Source organism: Podarcis erhardii, assembly GCF_964252035.2.
Source record: "Podarcis erhardii genome assembly, chromosome: Z".
Lineage (NCBI taxonomy): Eukaryota > Metazoa > Chordata > Lepidosauria > Squamata > Lacertidae > Podarcis > Podarcis erhardii.
Window position 1 is genome coordinate 31,851,714 of NC_138504.1, and position 15,428 is coordinate 31,867,141.

Below are 15,428 nucleotides of genomic sequence, written 5' to 3' on the forward strand. Positions count from 1 at the left end.
CGAGTTACCCCTGCTAAATATGTGGAGACATTTCGCCAAAAGGAAATGACATGGACTCCCCTATGAGGAACAGTTGCAGCGTTTGGGGCTTTTCGGTTTGGAGAAAAGACAATAGTAAGAGACGCGATAGACGTTTATAAATGGATGCAAAGCATGGAGGAAGGGGACAGAGAAATGTTTTGCTCCCTCTTTTCTAACACTGGAACTCGTGGACATCCCATGAAGCTTGTGTTGGAAAATTCAGGACAGATAAAAGAAAATCCTTCTTCACACAGTGCAGTTAAACTATGGCACTCACCCCCCGCCCCGCCCCCTGGAAGCAGTGATGGCCACCAACTTGGATGGCTTTAAAAGACTGGGCAAATTCACGGAGGAAGAGAGGGCCATTGATGGCCACCAGCCATGAGAGAGTCTCAGCTCTGCTGCCAGAGGCAGCAACCATCCTAATAACAGTTGCTGGGAACCACAGGAGAGGAAAGGGCTCTTGTGCTCAAAGCCTACCTGAAGGTTTCATAGAGTCACAGAATTGTAGAGCTGGAAGGGATCCCATGGGTCATCTAGTCCAACCCACTGAAATGCAAAAATCTCAACTAAAGCATCCATTGAGGCATCTGGTTAGCCACTGAAAGAAGAGGATGGCCTCTTTTGGCCTTGTCCAACAGGGCTGTTCTTATGTTCTTATGGAAGAAAAGCCAGCATTCAGTCTTCTAGCCCAATGGGCTTTAACTGGTCCAGACCTAAAACATGCCTCAGACCCACAGCCTGCAACACGAAATCCACTTTTACATTGTGACTTTTGATTAATACTAGCAATGCACACTGGTCGTGCCAAAATTGTGACAGACGGAGCCGCACCCCTTAGCGTTGCTACAGAACACAAAGAAATGATATGGTGCGTTTTTTATGCTGAATCTGAGTGGAAAGGCTGAGAGGCCATTGAAAGTCAGTGATTTTTGCATTCTGGGTGGTCTTGATAGCTAAAGACCGGCCCCATTCAACCTGTGCATGGGGTGCAGGGGGGACAACAGGGACCTTTCAGGGACCCAGCCCAGAGACTCACTCTGGACCCTGCCTGCAAGCATGGTGACATAAACACAAATTTCAGCTTGTGAATAGGGGTGGTGTTACATCTGATTTAGGATTAGGACTGGGATTTGGTTTGGGGCTGGGACAGGTTTAAGGCCAGAGCTGGGGCTTACCAGGATTTTGGGAACAGAATGTTTTTAAAGAAAGGGCTAGTGCTGTGATATTTTTATTGTAACAATACGTGTGTGTTTAAAAAAATATTTGATAGATAGACAGACAAGAGATACAGGCGCACACGCACACACACACACCATTATGCGCATTCCACTCAAGTGCAACTGCATTTACATGCGTCACTGCGAAATAAATAAATGATTTGAACCAGGAAATGGTGCCGAAAGAGCAGGAGAGAGCAGGGGAGCAGGGAAAACAGCTTGCACGGCCGCTCCAAGTGTCTCACTGCCGGCCCCCCCACTCACTCACTCTCTTTGGCCTTCTTCTTCCCGGCTATCAGGGTTCTCTTGCGGGGGAGGGGCATGCTCCATGCCTTCACAAGCCCCTCCCTCCCTTGCTCGTATCAATTGTGTTCCTTGGGCAGGGTTCGAAAGGGAAATCACTGAGAGGCCCCGTAGCGGCGCTGGGCACCTGGAGCCACCCAGCTACAAACCCCCAGATCCAGTTTCTGATCATCAGAAGCAGGCAAGGGCAAACTGCAGCCCGGGTGAAGGCGAATGGGATGGACAGTTATCAGCTGAAAGAGTGCTGCTTCCCAGCGTCTCTCAAAAGCACCCCTCCCCACGTTACACAAATTTCCCATATACGCGCGGAGTCCCTGAATGTAACCCCCGCGTAAGTGGGGGGACGCCTGTATATAAAAAAATTACACTAATGTTTGATTGCTTTTTTAATGGTTCCTTTCCCCCTCTCTGTTTCTAGCTATTTCTCTTTTAGCTATAAAGCCACCTTGAGTCCCTGTCAGTGGGAAAAGGCGGGATATAAATATGAATATACTAATGAAAAGTAGTTGGGCAAAATAAGACCAGAGGGCAAACACTGCAGCCGGGGAGACTCACAGGTGATGAAGTAGTCCTGGTGTCTCTTGAACTCCAGGCCCATGTAGTTGGGGCTGAACTCCTGGAACTTGATGGTGAAGCGGATCTCCTGTTCAGGCCGGTTGCAGGTCACCAACACATTGGGGTCCATGATGGTGCTGCAGGCGTCTGCCTGGCCGCGCTTCACTAGGTACAGCTTGTAGTACTCATAGGGCCTGGAGGACTCAGCCTTCGGGCAGATAATGTCCAGCTTGTCCCCAATTTCTGGGTAGATGATCAGTCCCTTTCCAGACACAAACCTGAGAAAAGAGAAGGAAAGATATTACAGCAATGATGATTATGATGGTTACAACCCAACCTCCTACAATACAGAAATCACAATTGTTGTTGTTGTTATCCCACTTTTTGCCTTAAGGTCCCAGGGCAGGTAACATCATTAAAACAAAACATTAAAAGCAGTTTTTATAAATGTCCAAAATGTTACAGGAGGGGAAAAAACATTTTTGACATTTTAAAAACTGCTTCTAATGTTGTGCTCACATGTACATATCTGGGTATAGATAACCTAATTGTCATAGGGGCTGCAATAAACTTGGTGCAGGTGATCATTTATGGTGGACTTGCTCAGTCAGTACAGCATGAGATTCTTAATTTTGGGGCTGTCGGTTTGAGCCCCAAGTTGGGCAAGATTTCTGCACTGCAGCAAGTTGGACTATGACGATCCTCATGGTTCCAACTCTACTATTCTATGATATGATTCCATGGCAAGAGTTATCGAGGGATGAAGGCAAGGAGAAGGAAGAAGTGAACATCAACTTAGGTTCTCAAAGGGTGTGACTCACCACACTGGTGTGGCGGGAGAGGATGACAAGTGTGGAGGGGGAAATTCAAGGGCAATCAAATAAACATTTGAACATTTCAGTGTAGTAGTATAGTATGAATACACACACACACAACCCAGAAACAGTATGAAAGATCAGAAGAGAGGAAGGCTTCTTTGTGTTGAAGAGGAGATGAGAATTTGTCTGCGTCAAATTAGACCTAATATAAATGAGATTACCTGGCAAATGCAAGTTCACACCTCTCATGGAGTTTGTAGATGTACTTAAGGTACATATGGAAGAGGCTCATTTATAATTACATTTTGGGAATGATTCATGTTCTTATGTCGCCAGATTGTTTTATGCTTTCTGCATATCCTATGATCATATTATAAAGTAATCCTGTTCTATGGTATAATCAAGAACTGCTAGGAGCTGTTTCTTTTTTGCTTTGCAATGCATTTCTTATCAATAAAAAATTGGGTGTGGCACAAGCAAATTTTTATTCTGAAAGTGTGACCCAGAGGAAAAAAAAGTTTGGAGAACACAGACTTAGGCTAACGACCATAATCTGCTCCTGGTGAAAGATAACTCAGGAACAGATGTGAAGGCAAAATTATCCTGACTGCTGCAGGGCAGAAACAGGGGGCTCCAGGAAGGTGGGGGGAATAGTGGTGTGGGCCCAGACTGCTGGCTGCATCCTCCCAGTCAGGCTGCGAGGCATTGCCTCTTTCCTAAAGCAGGGGGGATGGGGGAGAAAGGGAGAGGAGGGGGAGAGAAAACACTTTCCACAAATGCACAACAAGGATGCAGAACTTAAGAATGGCTGAATGTAAGAATAGCCTTCTGGATCATGCCATTGGTCCATCTAGTCCAGTTCTCACAGAGGCCAAATGCCCCTAACATCTTAGGAATTGAGATAGACTGCCTCTGCAGCTGGAGGTTCCATAGGAGCTTGAGAAGAGTTCTGCTGGATAAAGCCAAAGGGGGACTATTCAGTCCAGCATTCTCTTTTCAAGGTGGTTCACGAGATGCCCATTATGGGAAACCAGAAAGCAGGGTCTGAGTAAAAAAGGCCTCTCCCCACATCAGTTTCCAGAAACTGGACTTCAGAATCTTTTCCATAAGGTAAATATTTTATTATCTGTTTGGAGCTGAGCTGTGCTTGTATTTCTGCTCCTCTAGCCTGTGATTCAGAATATGTTCAGAATGTCTAGAAGGGGATGTAGGAATCCTATAAAAGTAGAGTTGGAAGGGACCCCCAGAGTTATCTAGCCCAACCCCCTATAGTGCAGGAATCACAGCCAATTGCAGAGAGGGCAAGAGAAAATAAGGTCTAAGTATGCTATGTTGCAGGTAACTATGACACGGAGCCCGTAACGCTGCCCAGAGCTTTTAAAAGGAAGTTGTTCAGAGTGTCCCCTCCTCACTGCCTTCCGACAAACCCCACCCATGTACAAAGGTCCCCTTCCATGCCTTTTGGCAGCCTGGTGACTCACCCACGAAACCACCCCGCAGATCATGGGACTGAGGCCCGTTTCTCAGAAGCAGCTGATAAGGTGCGTAAGCATTCTGTCCCAGCTCACAAGACTGAACACTCCTCCGTCCAAAGAAATGAAAGAAATAAAAACCCAGCAGTGGGAGAGATGGGATGCAGGAGCCTCATTCCATCAGCTTTGCTGAAAACCCAGCTCTATCAGTCACTGAATAGTTTAGAAATCAATGCCAGAATTTTTATTTTTCCTCTTCCCTCCTCCTCCCTTTTTCTTGCGTGTGGTTAAAAAATAAAGACTGTAAGCTTGCGTGGGCAGGGACTGTCATTTTCACTGACTGCATGTAAGATGAAGAGCAGGGTGCAAATGCTCTGAATAAACAGATTAAAAATGCTTTGTCAACCCATGCATGTAGATGAAACACACTGGATATTCAAAAAACTCAATCTAGAATGCCAAATGCAGGAGTTGCAACACTCACATCCACAAAAATTAAGACAAATTTAAAGTAATTGTGGAGAGTTATACTCTGCAGGGATTATATTACACAAATCCACAGCCCCACCCCTTGACCCAAACCCGTGGGGCTGGAACACAAGGAAGGAGAGGATTCTTTGCCCACCCACCCAAGGGTGGGTCCTATAAAGGATTTTTAGCTGGGATTCCTGCATCGCCTCATCGCACTAGATGAGCCTTGAGGTTGCTTCCAACGCGACAGTATTATTCTTCTGACTTTATGCATCACAATCCTGCGTGATTAACACCAGGGTTCCGTCCTGGGCCCAATGTGTGCACAACCTGAAAGAAGGAATTGAGAGCAACCAAGATGATAAAGGGTCTGGAAACCAAGCCTTAAGAAGAGGAACAGTTGAGAGATCTGGCGATGATCAGCCTGGAGAAGAGGAGACAGAGAGATGGAATTACAGCCATCTTCGAATATATGAAGGGCTGTCCCATGAAAGTTGGAGCAAGTTTGTTTTCTGCTGCTCTGGGAGGATCCGAACCAACAGATTCAAATGACAAGAATGGAGATTCTGGCTAAATATTAGGAAGAAAACCTCCTAAGGGTAAGAGCTTTCTGACAGTGGAGTTTTTAAGCAGAGGTTGTATGGGCTACCTACCAAGGATGCTTTAACGGAGATTCCAGTTATGGATGAGATGGCCCTCAGGGTCCCTTCCAACTCTACAATTCTATGTTTCTGTGTCCCAAAATCTTTGCTCCAGGTGATAAAACTCTGGCAGAAATGAAGGGAATGTAGACTGACTTAAACTAACTGGGAAAAGTCCACTCAGGCTTCCGGACATCAAATCCCACCCCCTTCAACGCAGGAATCCCAGCTAAAATATCTTGGAAAGACAGCCCTTAACCTTTGCTTAAAATTCTCCAAAGGAGGAAGGTGTGCCTCCTTCTTCAAAGGTTGTCTGTTCCAAAGTCCAATGGATCTTACTGGGTCAACATATTCCTCAAGCTGCCTACTAGCAAAGTTCCCTTATATGCTTATGTCCCCTCTCCCCCCCCCAAAAAAAGGTGTGGAGGGGGCTCCTTGCTATTGGTTTTGGCCAGTGCTTGTGCTCAAGACCAAGAGCCCCCCTTCCTCCAAAGACTCCTTTGTGCTCAAACTTGGGGGGCAGGGAACAGATATGGAAGCCTCTTTCACCTTGGAAGGAGGTGTCAGGTGCCAGGTGAGGATTTTCATGTTGTTCTTAGAGGTGTTTTCTGGTGGTTAAAGTGAAAGTGCCCCTTCTGAGACCACTGAGTTGAGTATACAAAGAGAGCTCTGTTGGCCAAGGGGCCTTGGGGGGCAGGCAGCAGACACTCTTGCAGAGAATGGGGGTGGCGTTAAGGGCAATGGAGAACCTCAAGCTCACCACAGGCAACCCGACCAAGTGGATAATAGAATCATCCCTGCATTGCATGGGGCTGGACTAGACGACCCTAAGGTTCCCTTCCAACTCTACATTTCTATGATTCTATAAAAGCACAGAAATTCACAGATTATTTAGCTGTGGTTCTTGCATTGGAGAGAGTTGGACTAGATGGCTCTTGGGGGTCCCTGCCAACTCTATGACTCTGTACCTAAGATCTATACCTTAAATCAATGATTTCCAATAGTGGATCTAAGCAACCCACCCAGGGTCCATGGCACATACCTATCAACTGCCCAGGACATCCTTTGGGGTGGGGAGATGCTCTCATGTGAGAGCACGGTGCCAAAAAAGCGTGACTTGTGCGGTTTTGGGCACCGTGCAATCACAGGGGACGTGGGAGCGCAGCCCAAAAGTTGTGCATCTCAGTTTTTACACTTGCATTTGTTGGAGGGTATGGTGGCACCATTCACATAAAAACTACCACAGAGATAACAACATTTTAAAAAGTAGGGGATCCATAGCCTGGCTTTTGAAAAACAGAGGGCCCACTGCCCTAAAGATAGCAAATGGGGCCCAACAGCTAATGGCTTATGACCATCAGCTTCTCATGGGGGCTCAGGATGAAATCTCTGAAGAGCGCTGAGCAATTCAGCTTTAATCCCCACTCACTCCACACAGTGGTTTACAGATTCCCAGAAGGGGCTTAAGCGGAATTCGATCTCACAGCCTAAGTGCTGCATCTGGCTTGATAATCTGGGGACTCCCAAGGATATACGTTAACAGATTGCGCTGGGACAATCCTGTCTCCATTAATAGAATCACAGAATTGTAGAGATGGAAGTGACCTCAAGGGTCATCAAGTCCAACCCCCTGCAACGCAGGAATCTCAGCTAAATCATGCATGACAGATGGTCATCCAACTTCTGCTTAAAAACCTCCATGAAAGGAGAGCCCACCACCTCCCGAGGAAGTCTGTTCCACTGTCAAACAGCTTGTGCTGTCAGAAAGGTCTTCCTGGTGATTAGTCAGAATCTCCTTTCTCATAACTTGATGTCATTGGTTTGGAGCAGGAGAAAACAAGCTTGCTCCATCTTCCATGTGAAATCCCTTTGGATAAGTGAAGATGGTTATCATATCTCCTTTCTTTCTCCTCTTTTCCAGGTTAAGTGTGCGCAACTCCTTAAATCATTCCTTATAAGGCTTGGTTTCCAGACACTTGATCATCTTGGTTGCCTTCCTCTGTACAACTTCCAGCTTGTCAATATCCTTCTTAAATTGTGGCGCCCAGAACTGGACCCAGGACTCCTGGTGGGGGTCTGACCAATGCAGATTAGAGCCGTACTATGACCTTGGGATGCGGGTGGTGCTGTGGGTTAAACCACAGAGCCTCGGACTTGCCGATCAGAAGGTCGGCGGTTCGAATCCCCGCGACGGGGTCAGCTCCCGTTACTCGGTCCCAGCTCCTGCCGACCTAGCAGTTCAAAAGCACGTCAAAGTGCAAGTAGATAAATAGGTACCGCTCCGGTAGGAAGGTAAACAGCATTTCCGTGCGCTGCTCTGATCTGCTAGAAGCGGCTTAGTCATGCTAGCCACATGACCTGGAAGCTGTACGCCGGCTCCCTTGGCCAATAAAGCGAGATGAGCGCTGCAGCCCCAGAGTCGGTCACGACTGGACCTACTGGTCAGGGGTCCCTTTACCTTTACTATGACCTTGATCAGGACACAAGACTTCTGTCAATACAGCCTAGAATAGCTTCCCCCTTCCCTCTTCCCCCAGCTGCATCACACTGTTGACTTGTGTTCAGTTGTGGCCTATTAAAATCCCCAAGATTATTTTCACATGTCCTACTGGCAAGCCAGGTGTCCCCCATCTTATATTTGTGCAACTGGTTCTTCCTGCCTAAGTGCAGAATCTTACATTTGTCCCAACCGAAATTCGTTTTGTTCATTTTGCCCCATTTCGTATGTTCTTATGGATCCAGGCCAGAGGCTCTCTCTCTATTCCTAAGTTGTGTGGAGCATTTCACCACTGTGAAAACCAGATGCTGGGCTTGATGGGCCATTGGTCTATTCCAGCAGCCTCTTCTTACATTCTTATGAAACTGGGGAGCTGTTGCTCTTAAAAGCATCCTATTTCTATAGAATTCTTCCAATGCTTCTGCCTGTCCTTGGGTCCAGGATGCTGGGTTTGGGAACCACCAGAATGAATCAGAACAGCAACACTGTTTGATTTTTTGACTTCCTCTTCAGGCAGTTTGCTGGCTCCAAGTTCAGGATCTACCTAAAAAAACCTTCTTATCCCCCTTTCCTGCCACCTTCTTCCTCCTCTGAGTCACAAACAACAATGGCATTATTTGATTTTTTTAAAAAAAAAAATCTTGGAATTGCTACCTCACCCGCTGATTTTCCATCTTCCTCCACCGACTCAACATTAATCCTCAGTCCTGCTTATTTTAGGGTGCTAAACCTCCCACAAAAGCAGCTACAATCACCCAGCAGGTGACCATGTGTTTGTAATCAGCTCATGAATATTCACTGGCCTATTAGCATAACTGTACGTCTTGGGAATATATTTCCTAATGGGAATGAGTTTTATAAAGGGCGGGGCGGGGGGAGATGTTGAATCAAGCTCATCCAACAGGAAATAATGTCTCCAGAGGCAGCCCCATATTTTATACTGCACTGTAAAGAGCTTCTCTCAGCATTTCATCAGCACCTGATTTGAACACAAAGAGCTGAAAGGCTTCTCCCATCCATTCTCCTGCATTGCAAAAAAGGGTTAAATCACAGCAGCAAATGCCTTCTGAACTAAAGGCTTCAACACATTATTTCTGAGAGATGGCCCTTGGGATTCCTTCCAACCATGCAACCATACGACTGCCTTTCCCCCATTTGAACCAACCTAGATTCTGCGTTTATCATTTGAGGTCCGTCTCTGTGTGCCTCCTCTGCGAGAGGTTTGGAGAATGGCAACACAAGAACAGGCCTTTCCTGTGGTGGCTCCCAGCTTGTGGGATGCTCTCCCCAGGGAGGCTTGTCTGGCACCTATCTTTAGACACCAGGCAAAAACATTCCTCTTCTCCAAGATTTTTGGCTACAGCCTTTAGAATGCGATGGGAAGGGAGAACTTTTGTTTGTTACTATGGTATGTATTTTTATACAGCCCAGTGATCTTCAGATGAAGGGAGGTTGGGAAAGAAGGAAAGAAGGAAAGAAGGAAGGAAGGAAGGAAGGAAGGAAGGAAGGAAGGAAGGAAGGAAAGACAGGCAGGCTTTGGAAGGTAGAGGAGTCTCCTTCCTTGGAAGCTTTTCAACAGAGCTCAAATGCCCGTCTCTCAGGGCTTCTTGAGCTATGATTTGCGTACTGCAGAGGGTTGGACTGGAAGACCCTTGGGGGTCCCAATCTACAGTGCTATGATTCATTTGAGGTTTTTAAACAGAGGTTGGGTGACCATCTGTCAGGGATCCTTTAGCTGTGCTCCCTGCATTGCACAGGCCTGGATTATATGGCCCACGGGGACAATTCCAATTCTCCAATTGTAGGTGAAATGCTGCTAGGTGTGGCAAGACACAGAGACCCTGCTCCAAACCCAGCCCTCCAACCCCAATGCTCCAGTTGTCTGGGGAGCAAGGGTGGTGGTTAAATACTCCTCTATTAATAAAGTCCAGGGAGCTAAGGAGAGGCTATGGGGCTGCCTTTGTCCCCTGCTGCCCTCTCTACTCGACCTGGACCCCTGGACCCCTCTGAGACACACTTTGAGGCCATTCTTCCCCCTCCATGTTTTTTCACTTTTAACGAGGCTCAGAGACAAAAGGGGCCCACCTCCACGTCCTCCCTAAATGGATTTACAAGATGCATCAATGGGGCACAAAAGAGGTTCCCTTGGCAACCCCTAAGCTCCCCCCTACACCCAAACTCAGCTCCCCTCCTCTTCTCAGCCCCAAACACAGAGATGTTTGGAAATCTGGGAGGAGGAAAATCCCTCGGTGGTTAAGGAAAACCTGATGCTTTGGTTAACCCCAGAAACCTCCCCCCCCCAATAAGCAGCTGCCATTTTGTTACTTGATTAAACCAACAATGCTCTCCATCCCCAGTCACATTGGGGTCCCCTTTGTGTGCTTGAAAGGCACCTCATTTAAAAGGAAAAAAATAGGCATTGGGGGTGCCAGGACCGACTCGCCTCTGCCCTCCCCCTGGATGCCCAAGCAAGAGAATTCTGGGAAAGGAAGAAAGAAAGAAAGAAAGAAAGAGCATGAAGACCTCCATAAGAGCTTCAGTAAGAGGGATAACAGCAGTGGAGGTGGACGCACAAGAAGCTGCAGCAACATATAGCACTGATTCCTGCATTGGAGGGGGTTGGACTAGAAGACCCTTGGGGGCCCCTTCCAGTTCTAAAATTCCATGATACACAGAAAGTACCCAAATGGAACACCCATGTGGAACAAGGGTTTGGAATTAGGGCCCAAGGGCTGACTCGTAAAGCCGTTTCATAGAATCCTAGACTTGGAAGGGACCACTAGGGTCATCTAGTCCAACACCCCGCAATGCAGAGGGGAATACCAGCTCAAAAATCACAGAATCCTAGAGTTGGAGGAGAACTGGCCTAAGGGACAGAAGATTTGGAAGGGGTGATTGTACCCTTCACGTAACTCGAGGGCCGTCAGATGGAAGAGGGGAAAGACGAACTATCTCGGCAAGGGTAGGGAGACCAAGGACCCAGGAGAGAAAGGGGCAGATCACGTTATTGGAGAAAAAAAATGACAAAAGGGATGCAGTGGTTAAAGCTGGGTTCTCACAAAGATAAAATGAGGAATGGAACCTGGGAGAGACCAGGGTTCAAATCCCCCCTCAGCCATGAAGCTAACCAGGAGTTCTATTTCCAGGGTGGTGGCAAATCTTGTTTCTGGGCTTTGCATTGTTTTGCAGACACCACCAACCACTTCAGTAAAATTCACACATTCAGAGAGGCAACCACACTGCAGATGACATAGATATAACATAGACACATGCAAACACACCCTTCCTAAGCAAATCCAGGCAGTTCCCAATGTCATTCCAGAACACACACTCAGTAAAAAAAATTAAAATTAAGCCTTAAGGGCTTTCTTCTGCAAAGGACCGGGGCTGAGACGCAGAGCGAGAGAGGATTCCCAGGCCAGGATCACACCCTCACGCCACAAGCCAGTCAAAGCCTCTGGGTAGCACAGAACCTCACTGGGGACTAGGACCAGGGAGGAGAGACCAGCAGCTGCTTCAATAAGACCTGTGGATCTTTGTGTAAGGCAAGGACATAAAAAGAGACCTCTAGATCAAGCCAGCTGCCCATGTAATCCAGAATCCTCTTCTCACAGTGGCCAAATGCCATAGCAACTTACATATCTGGGTAGACTGCTTCTGGGCCTAGAGGTTCCATAGCAGCACCAGAAGAGAGCTACTGGATCAGACCAAAGGGGCCCTTTAATGCAGAAATCACAACTTAAGAATCCCTGGCAGATCACCTTCCAATATCTGTTTTTTTTTCAGAAGGAAAAAAAACCACCAATGAAGGAGAGATGGAGGTTGAAAATATTCCAAGAAACTTCACAAGATTATCTTCCAAGAGGCTGTTTTTGACCTGAAAGCAACTCTGCTTTGAAAATGATGCACTGGATTTAAGAAACGTAATTTTTTTAATGACATAGTAGAGCCAAGTATTGGAGACCTCTGAATGTGGATTAGAAATTTTACTCCCTGGCAGGTTGCCGTCCAACCTCTGTTTGAAAACCTCCAATCGTATCACAGAATTGTAGAGCTTCATTCAGTTGCACACAGTGGCAGCATTAAGGGCAGGTGCTTCCGTCTTCCCATGGGCCTCTTAGAGCTGTGTGGGTGTCCTGGGTGTGGGGAAGGGTTTGGGTTTGACGAGGCAGCACTTTGAACTTTGCAAACAGGGTGTGAGCACGCAACGCATATATTACTACAAGGGTTTGGCAACAGCATGCACAAGTCTTCAAAGTGCTGAAGGGCCATTTGATGGAGGACTGGAAACAGGTTTAAAAATAAAGCAGTGTGAACTTGATTGGCTGTGTGTCTCCTTTTCCAGACAAGCATTGAGTAAGCCGCCTGAAGATGGATCAAGACCAAGAGAGGACCAGTGCAGGCTTGCAAACTCACACTCCCTTGGGGCTGGTTCCGACAAAGATCTGTACTCAGCCTTAGCAAAGCCTAAGTTGGAATGCTGTCCTCCCCAATGGAGTCAAAGAACAAGGGGGGAAAGCTGGAAAGAACAGCAGTATACTTGACTGGAGGTTTGGAGAAAGTGATGGTGTATGTGCACATTACTGAATATTACTGAAAAAGAGCCTGTTGGATCAGGCCAACGGCCCACCTCATCCGGCATCCTCTTCTCACAGTGGCTGAATACATGTGGGGAAGCTGCAAGCAGGATTTGAGCCCAACAGCAACACTTTCCCCTCCTGTCATTTCCAGCAACTGATATTCAGAAGAATTGCTGCCTCCAACAGTGGAAGCAGAACTAGTAGCCATTTCATAACCCTATTCTCCATGAATTTGTCCAATGGTCTTTTGAAGCCATCCAAGTTGCTAGCCATCACTTCCTCCTGTGGGAGTGAGTTCCACAGTTTAACTATGTGCTGCATAAAGAAGGACTTCCTTTTATCCATCTTGAATCTTCTAATGTTCAGCTGCAATGGATGTCCATGAGTTCTAGTGCTATGAGAGAGGGACACTAGACTTCTGTGGCTACAGCCTAGAATAGATTAGCCTTCTTTGCTGCTGCATCACACTGTTGACTCATGTGAAGCTTGTGGTCTCCTAGGACCCCGAGATCGTTTCTGCATGTCTTGCTGTCAAGCTGAGAATCCCCCATCCTACATTTGTGTATCTGGTTTCTTCTGCCTACTTGTGGAATCCTCCCTCTGTGCTTGTTTTTTCCTTTACATCCCAGTCTGGAGAGGGGACTCTCCCTTCTTTAGCAAGTTCTCATCTGCATCCAGACTCATGAATAAAGGGGAAAGAGCAGCCTGGAACTGGTCCCACAACCGCCCAGTATCAGTGAAAGTGCTTACTCCAACGTAAGCTCAACAACACATCGGACACCCAGACATAAATAACCATCACTCTAAGTGCCTTGTGTAAGAGTGAGATCATTCACAGGATTTTTAAAGCACCTGAAATGTGCTTCCAGACTGGATTGCTGCAATGCACTCTATGTGGAGCTGCCCTTGAAGACGACTCAGGAACTTCAGTGGGTTTGAGGTCAACAGTCAACATTATTTTCTCACTGCATCAGCTGCAGGAGAAATGCCGAGAGCATAGACGCCCTTTGTACATCGCCTTCATAGACCTGATGAAGGCCTTTGACCTTGTCAGCCAAAACGGGTTCTTGACGCTACTCAACAAGATAGGGTATCCACCTAGGCTTCCACAAAAACATGTGCCGCACCGTCCAATATGATGGCCCATCCTCATCCACCTTCCCTGCAAAGAGTGGTGTGGAACAGGACCATGTTCTTGGCCCAACCCTCTGTGGCATATTCTTCTACCTGTTGCTCTCATATGCCTTCAGCTTGACAGAAGACAGTTTGTACATCTATTCATAGAGGTTTGTTCAACCTGGCACATCTCTGCATCAAGACGAAAGTATGGCTGGTCCTTTTCTGAGAAATGTTTGCAGATGAAGCAGCCTTGACAGCACGCTCCAATGAAGCTCTATGGAGGCTTGTCAACCATTTTGACTAAGCCTACAGAAAGTTTGGCTTTACCGTCAGCCTGACAAAGACCAACATCGCCGTCAGCACTTCATGCATCAGCATTGGTGACCATATGCTTGAGATGATAAATGATTTTGTGCTTCTGGGCTCCACCATAATCAGCAGCCACTCCACTGATGCTTAGCTGGGCAAGAGTACTGGCACGGCAGCTCTGGCAATGGCTCGCCTCTCCAAAAGGGTATCGGAGAATATGTTGCTAATGACCAATACCTAGATGAAGGTCTACCAAGCTTGTGTCTAGAGCATGCTGCTTTATGGAAGTGAGTGGTGGGCAACCATCAGGAGCGATGCCTCAACACCATCCCCAAGATTTGGGGTATCGCATAGCAGGACAGGGTTTCAAACAAAGATGTGCTCTCCCAAGCCCACAATCCCAGCATGTTTACACTCCCGTCTCAGTAACGTCTATGCTGGTTTGGTCATGTCCAAATGGAAGATGTTCTATGGGGAGCTAGCTTCAGGCACCAGGTCCATTGGCAGATCACCTCTGTGTTACATACATGTCTGAAAGCGAAATATGAAGGCTGGCAACATCAACCCCACCATTTGGGAATCCCTTGCAGACAACCACAGTGCCTGGAGACAGACAGGTTGTGTATCTGCAGCAGTGACCAAAGGAGGAATGACCACTGGGAGGAGCACAGACAGAAGAAACTCCATGGTGCGTCTCTAATGGTGAAACCAGATGCCTTCATCTGCCCCAGCTGCAACAAAACATCTCTCTCCCTTATCAGCCTCTAAATTTGGCTTGAATCCTAAATACCTGAAAGTATTCCCTAAAGTACCTCTCAGATGCTGAGATTGGCAGAGCTAGTCTTGGTATCCCTCCACTTTGGGTGGCAGGGCTGGCCAGGGGCCTTCTCTGTGGCAGCCCCTGAGCTGTGGAACAACTTTCCCACAGAGATGCATCAGGCACCATCATTGTACAGCTTTTGGAGAAAGATGAAGAGGCACCTCTTTACCCTGGTCTTTAAAGATCCTAAGAAGAGCTGCTGGATAAGGCTAAAAGGGGCCCATCTAGTCCAGCACCCTGTTCTCACAGCAGCCAACCAGATGCACATTATGTGAAACACACAAGAAACACCTGAGTGTAAAAGCAACTGCCCCCTCCTGTGGTTTCCAGCAACTGGCATTCAGAAGCATCGCCGCCTCCAGGCCTGGAGGCAGAGCATAGCCACTCTGGCTAGTAGCCATTGACACCCGAGATGTGTGTTTTCTGAACCCACCCAATTCTTGTGAACATAATGCAGTTTAACAGCTTGTAATTCTGTATTAAAAATTCTTGCAACCCACCCTGGGGCCCTGCTGGTGAAGCGTAGGTTAATAATTCAACAGCAACAGCAACAATTGACGGAGATCCACTTGAATCCCAAGGTTCCTGGCACGCCGTCAAAC

The 15,428-nt window shown here is 47.2% G+C and overlaps 1 protein-coding gene across 1 annotated transcript in view; it reads right to left on the bottom strand.

Moving 5' to 3' along the window:
- Window positions 1-15,428, bottom strand: part of EFNB1 (ephrin B1) — a 68,826-nt gene that overhangs the window by 23,279 nt on the left and 30,119 nt on the right. The window contains exon 2 of the mRNA XM_081847212.1: window positions 2,100-2,377. Coding sequence (XP_081703338.1) covers window positions 2,100-2,377 — 278 coding nt within the window. The remainder of the gene's footprint in view (window positions 1-2,099; window positions 2,378-15,428) is intronic.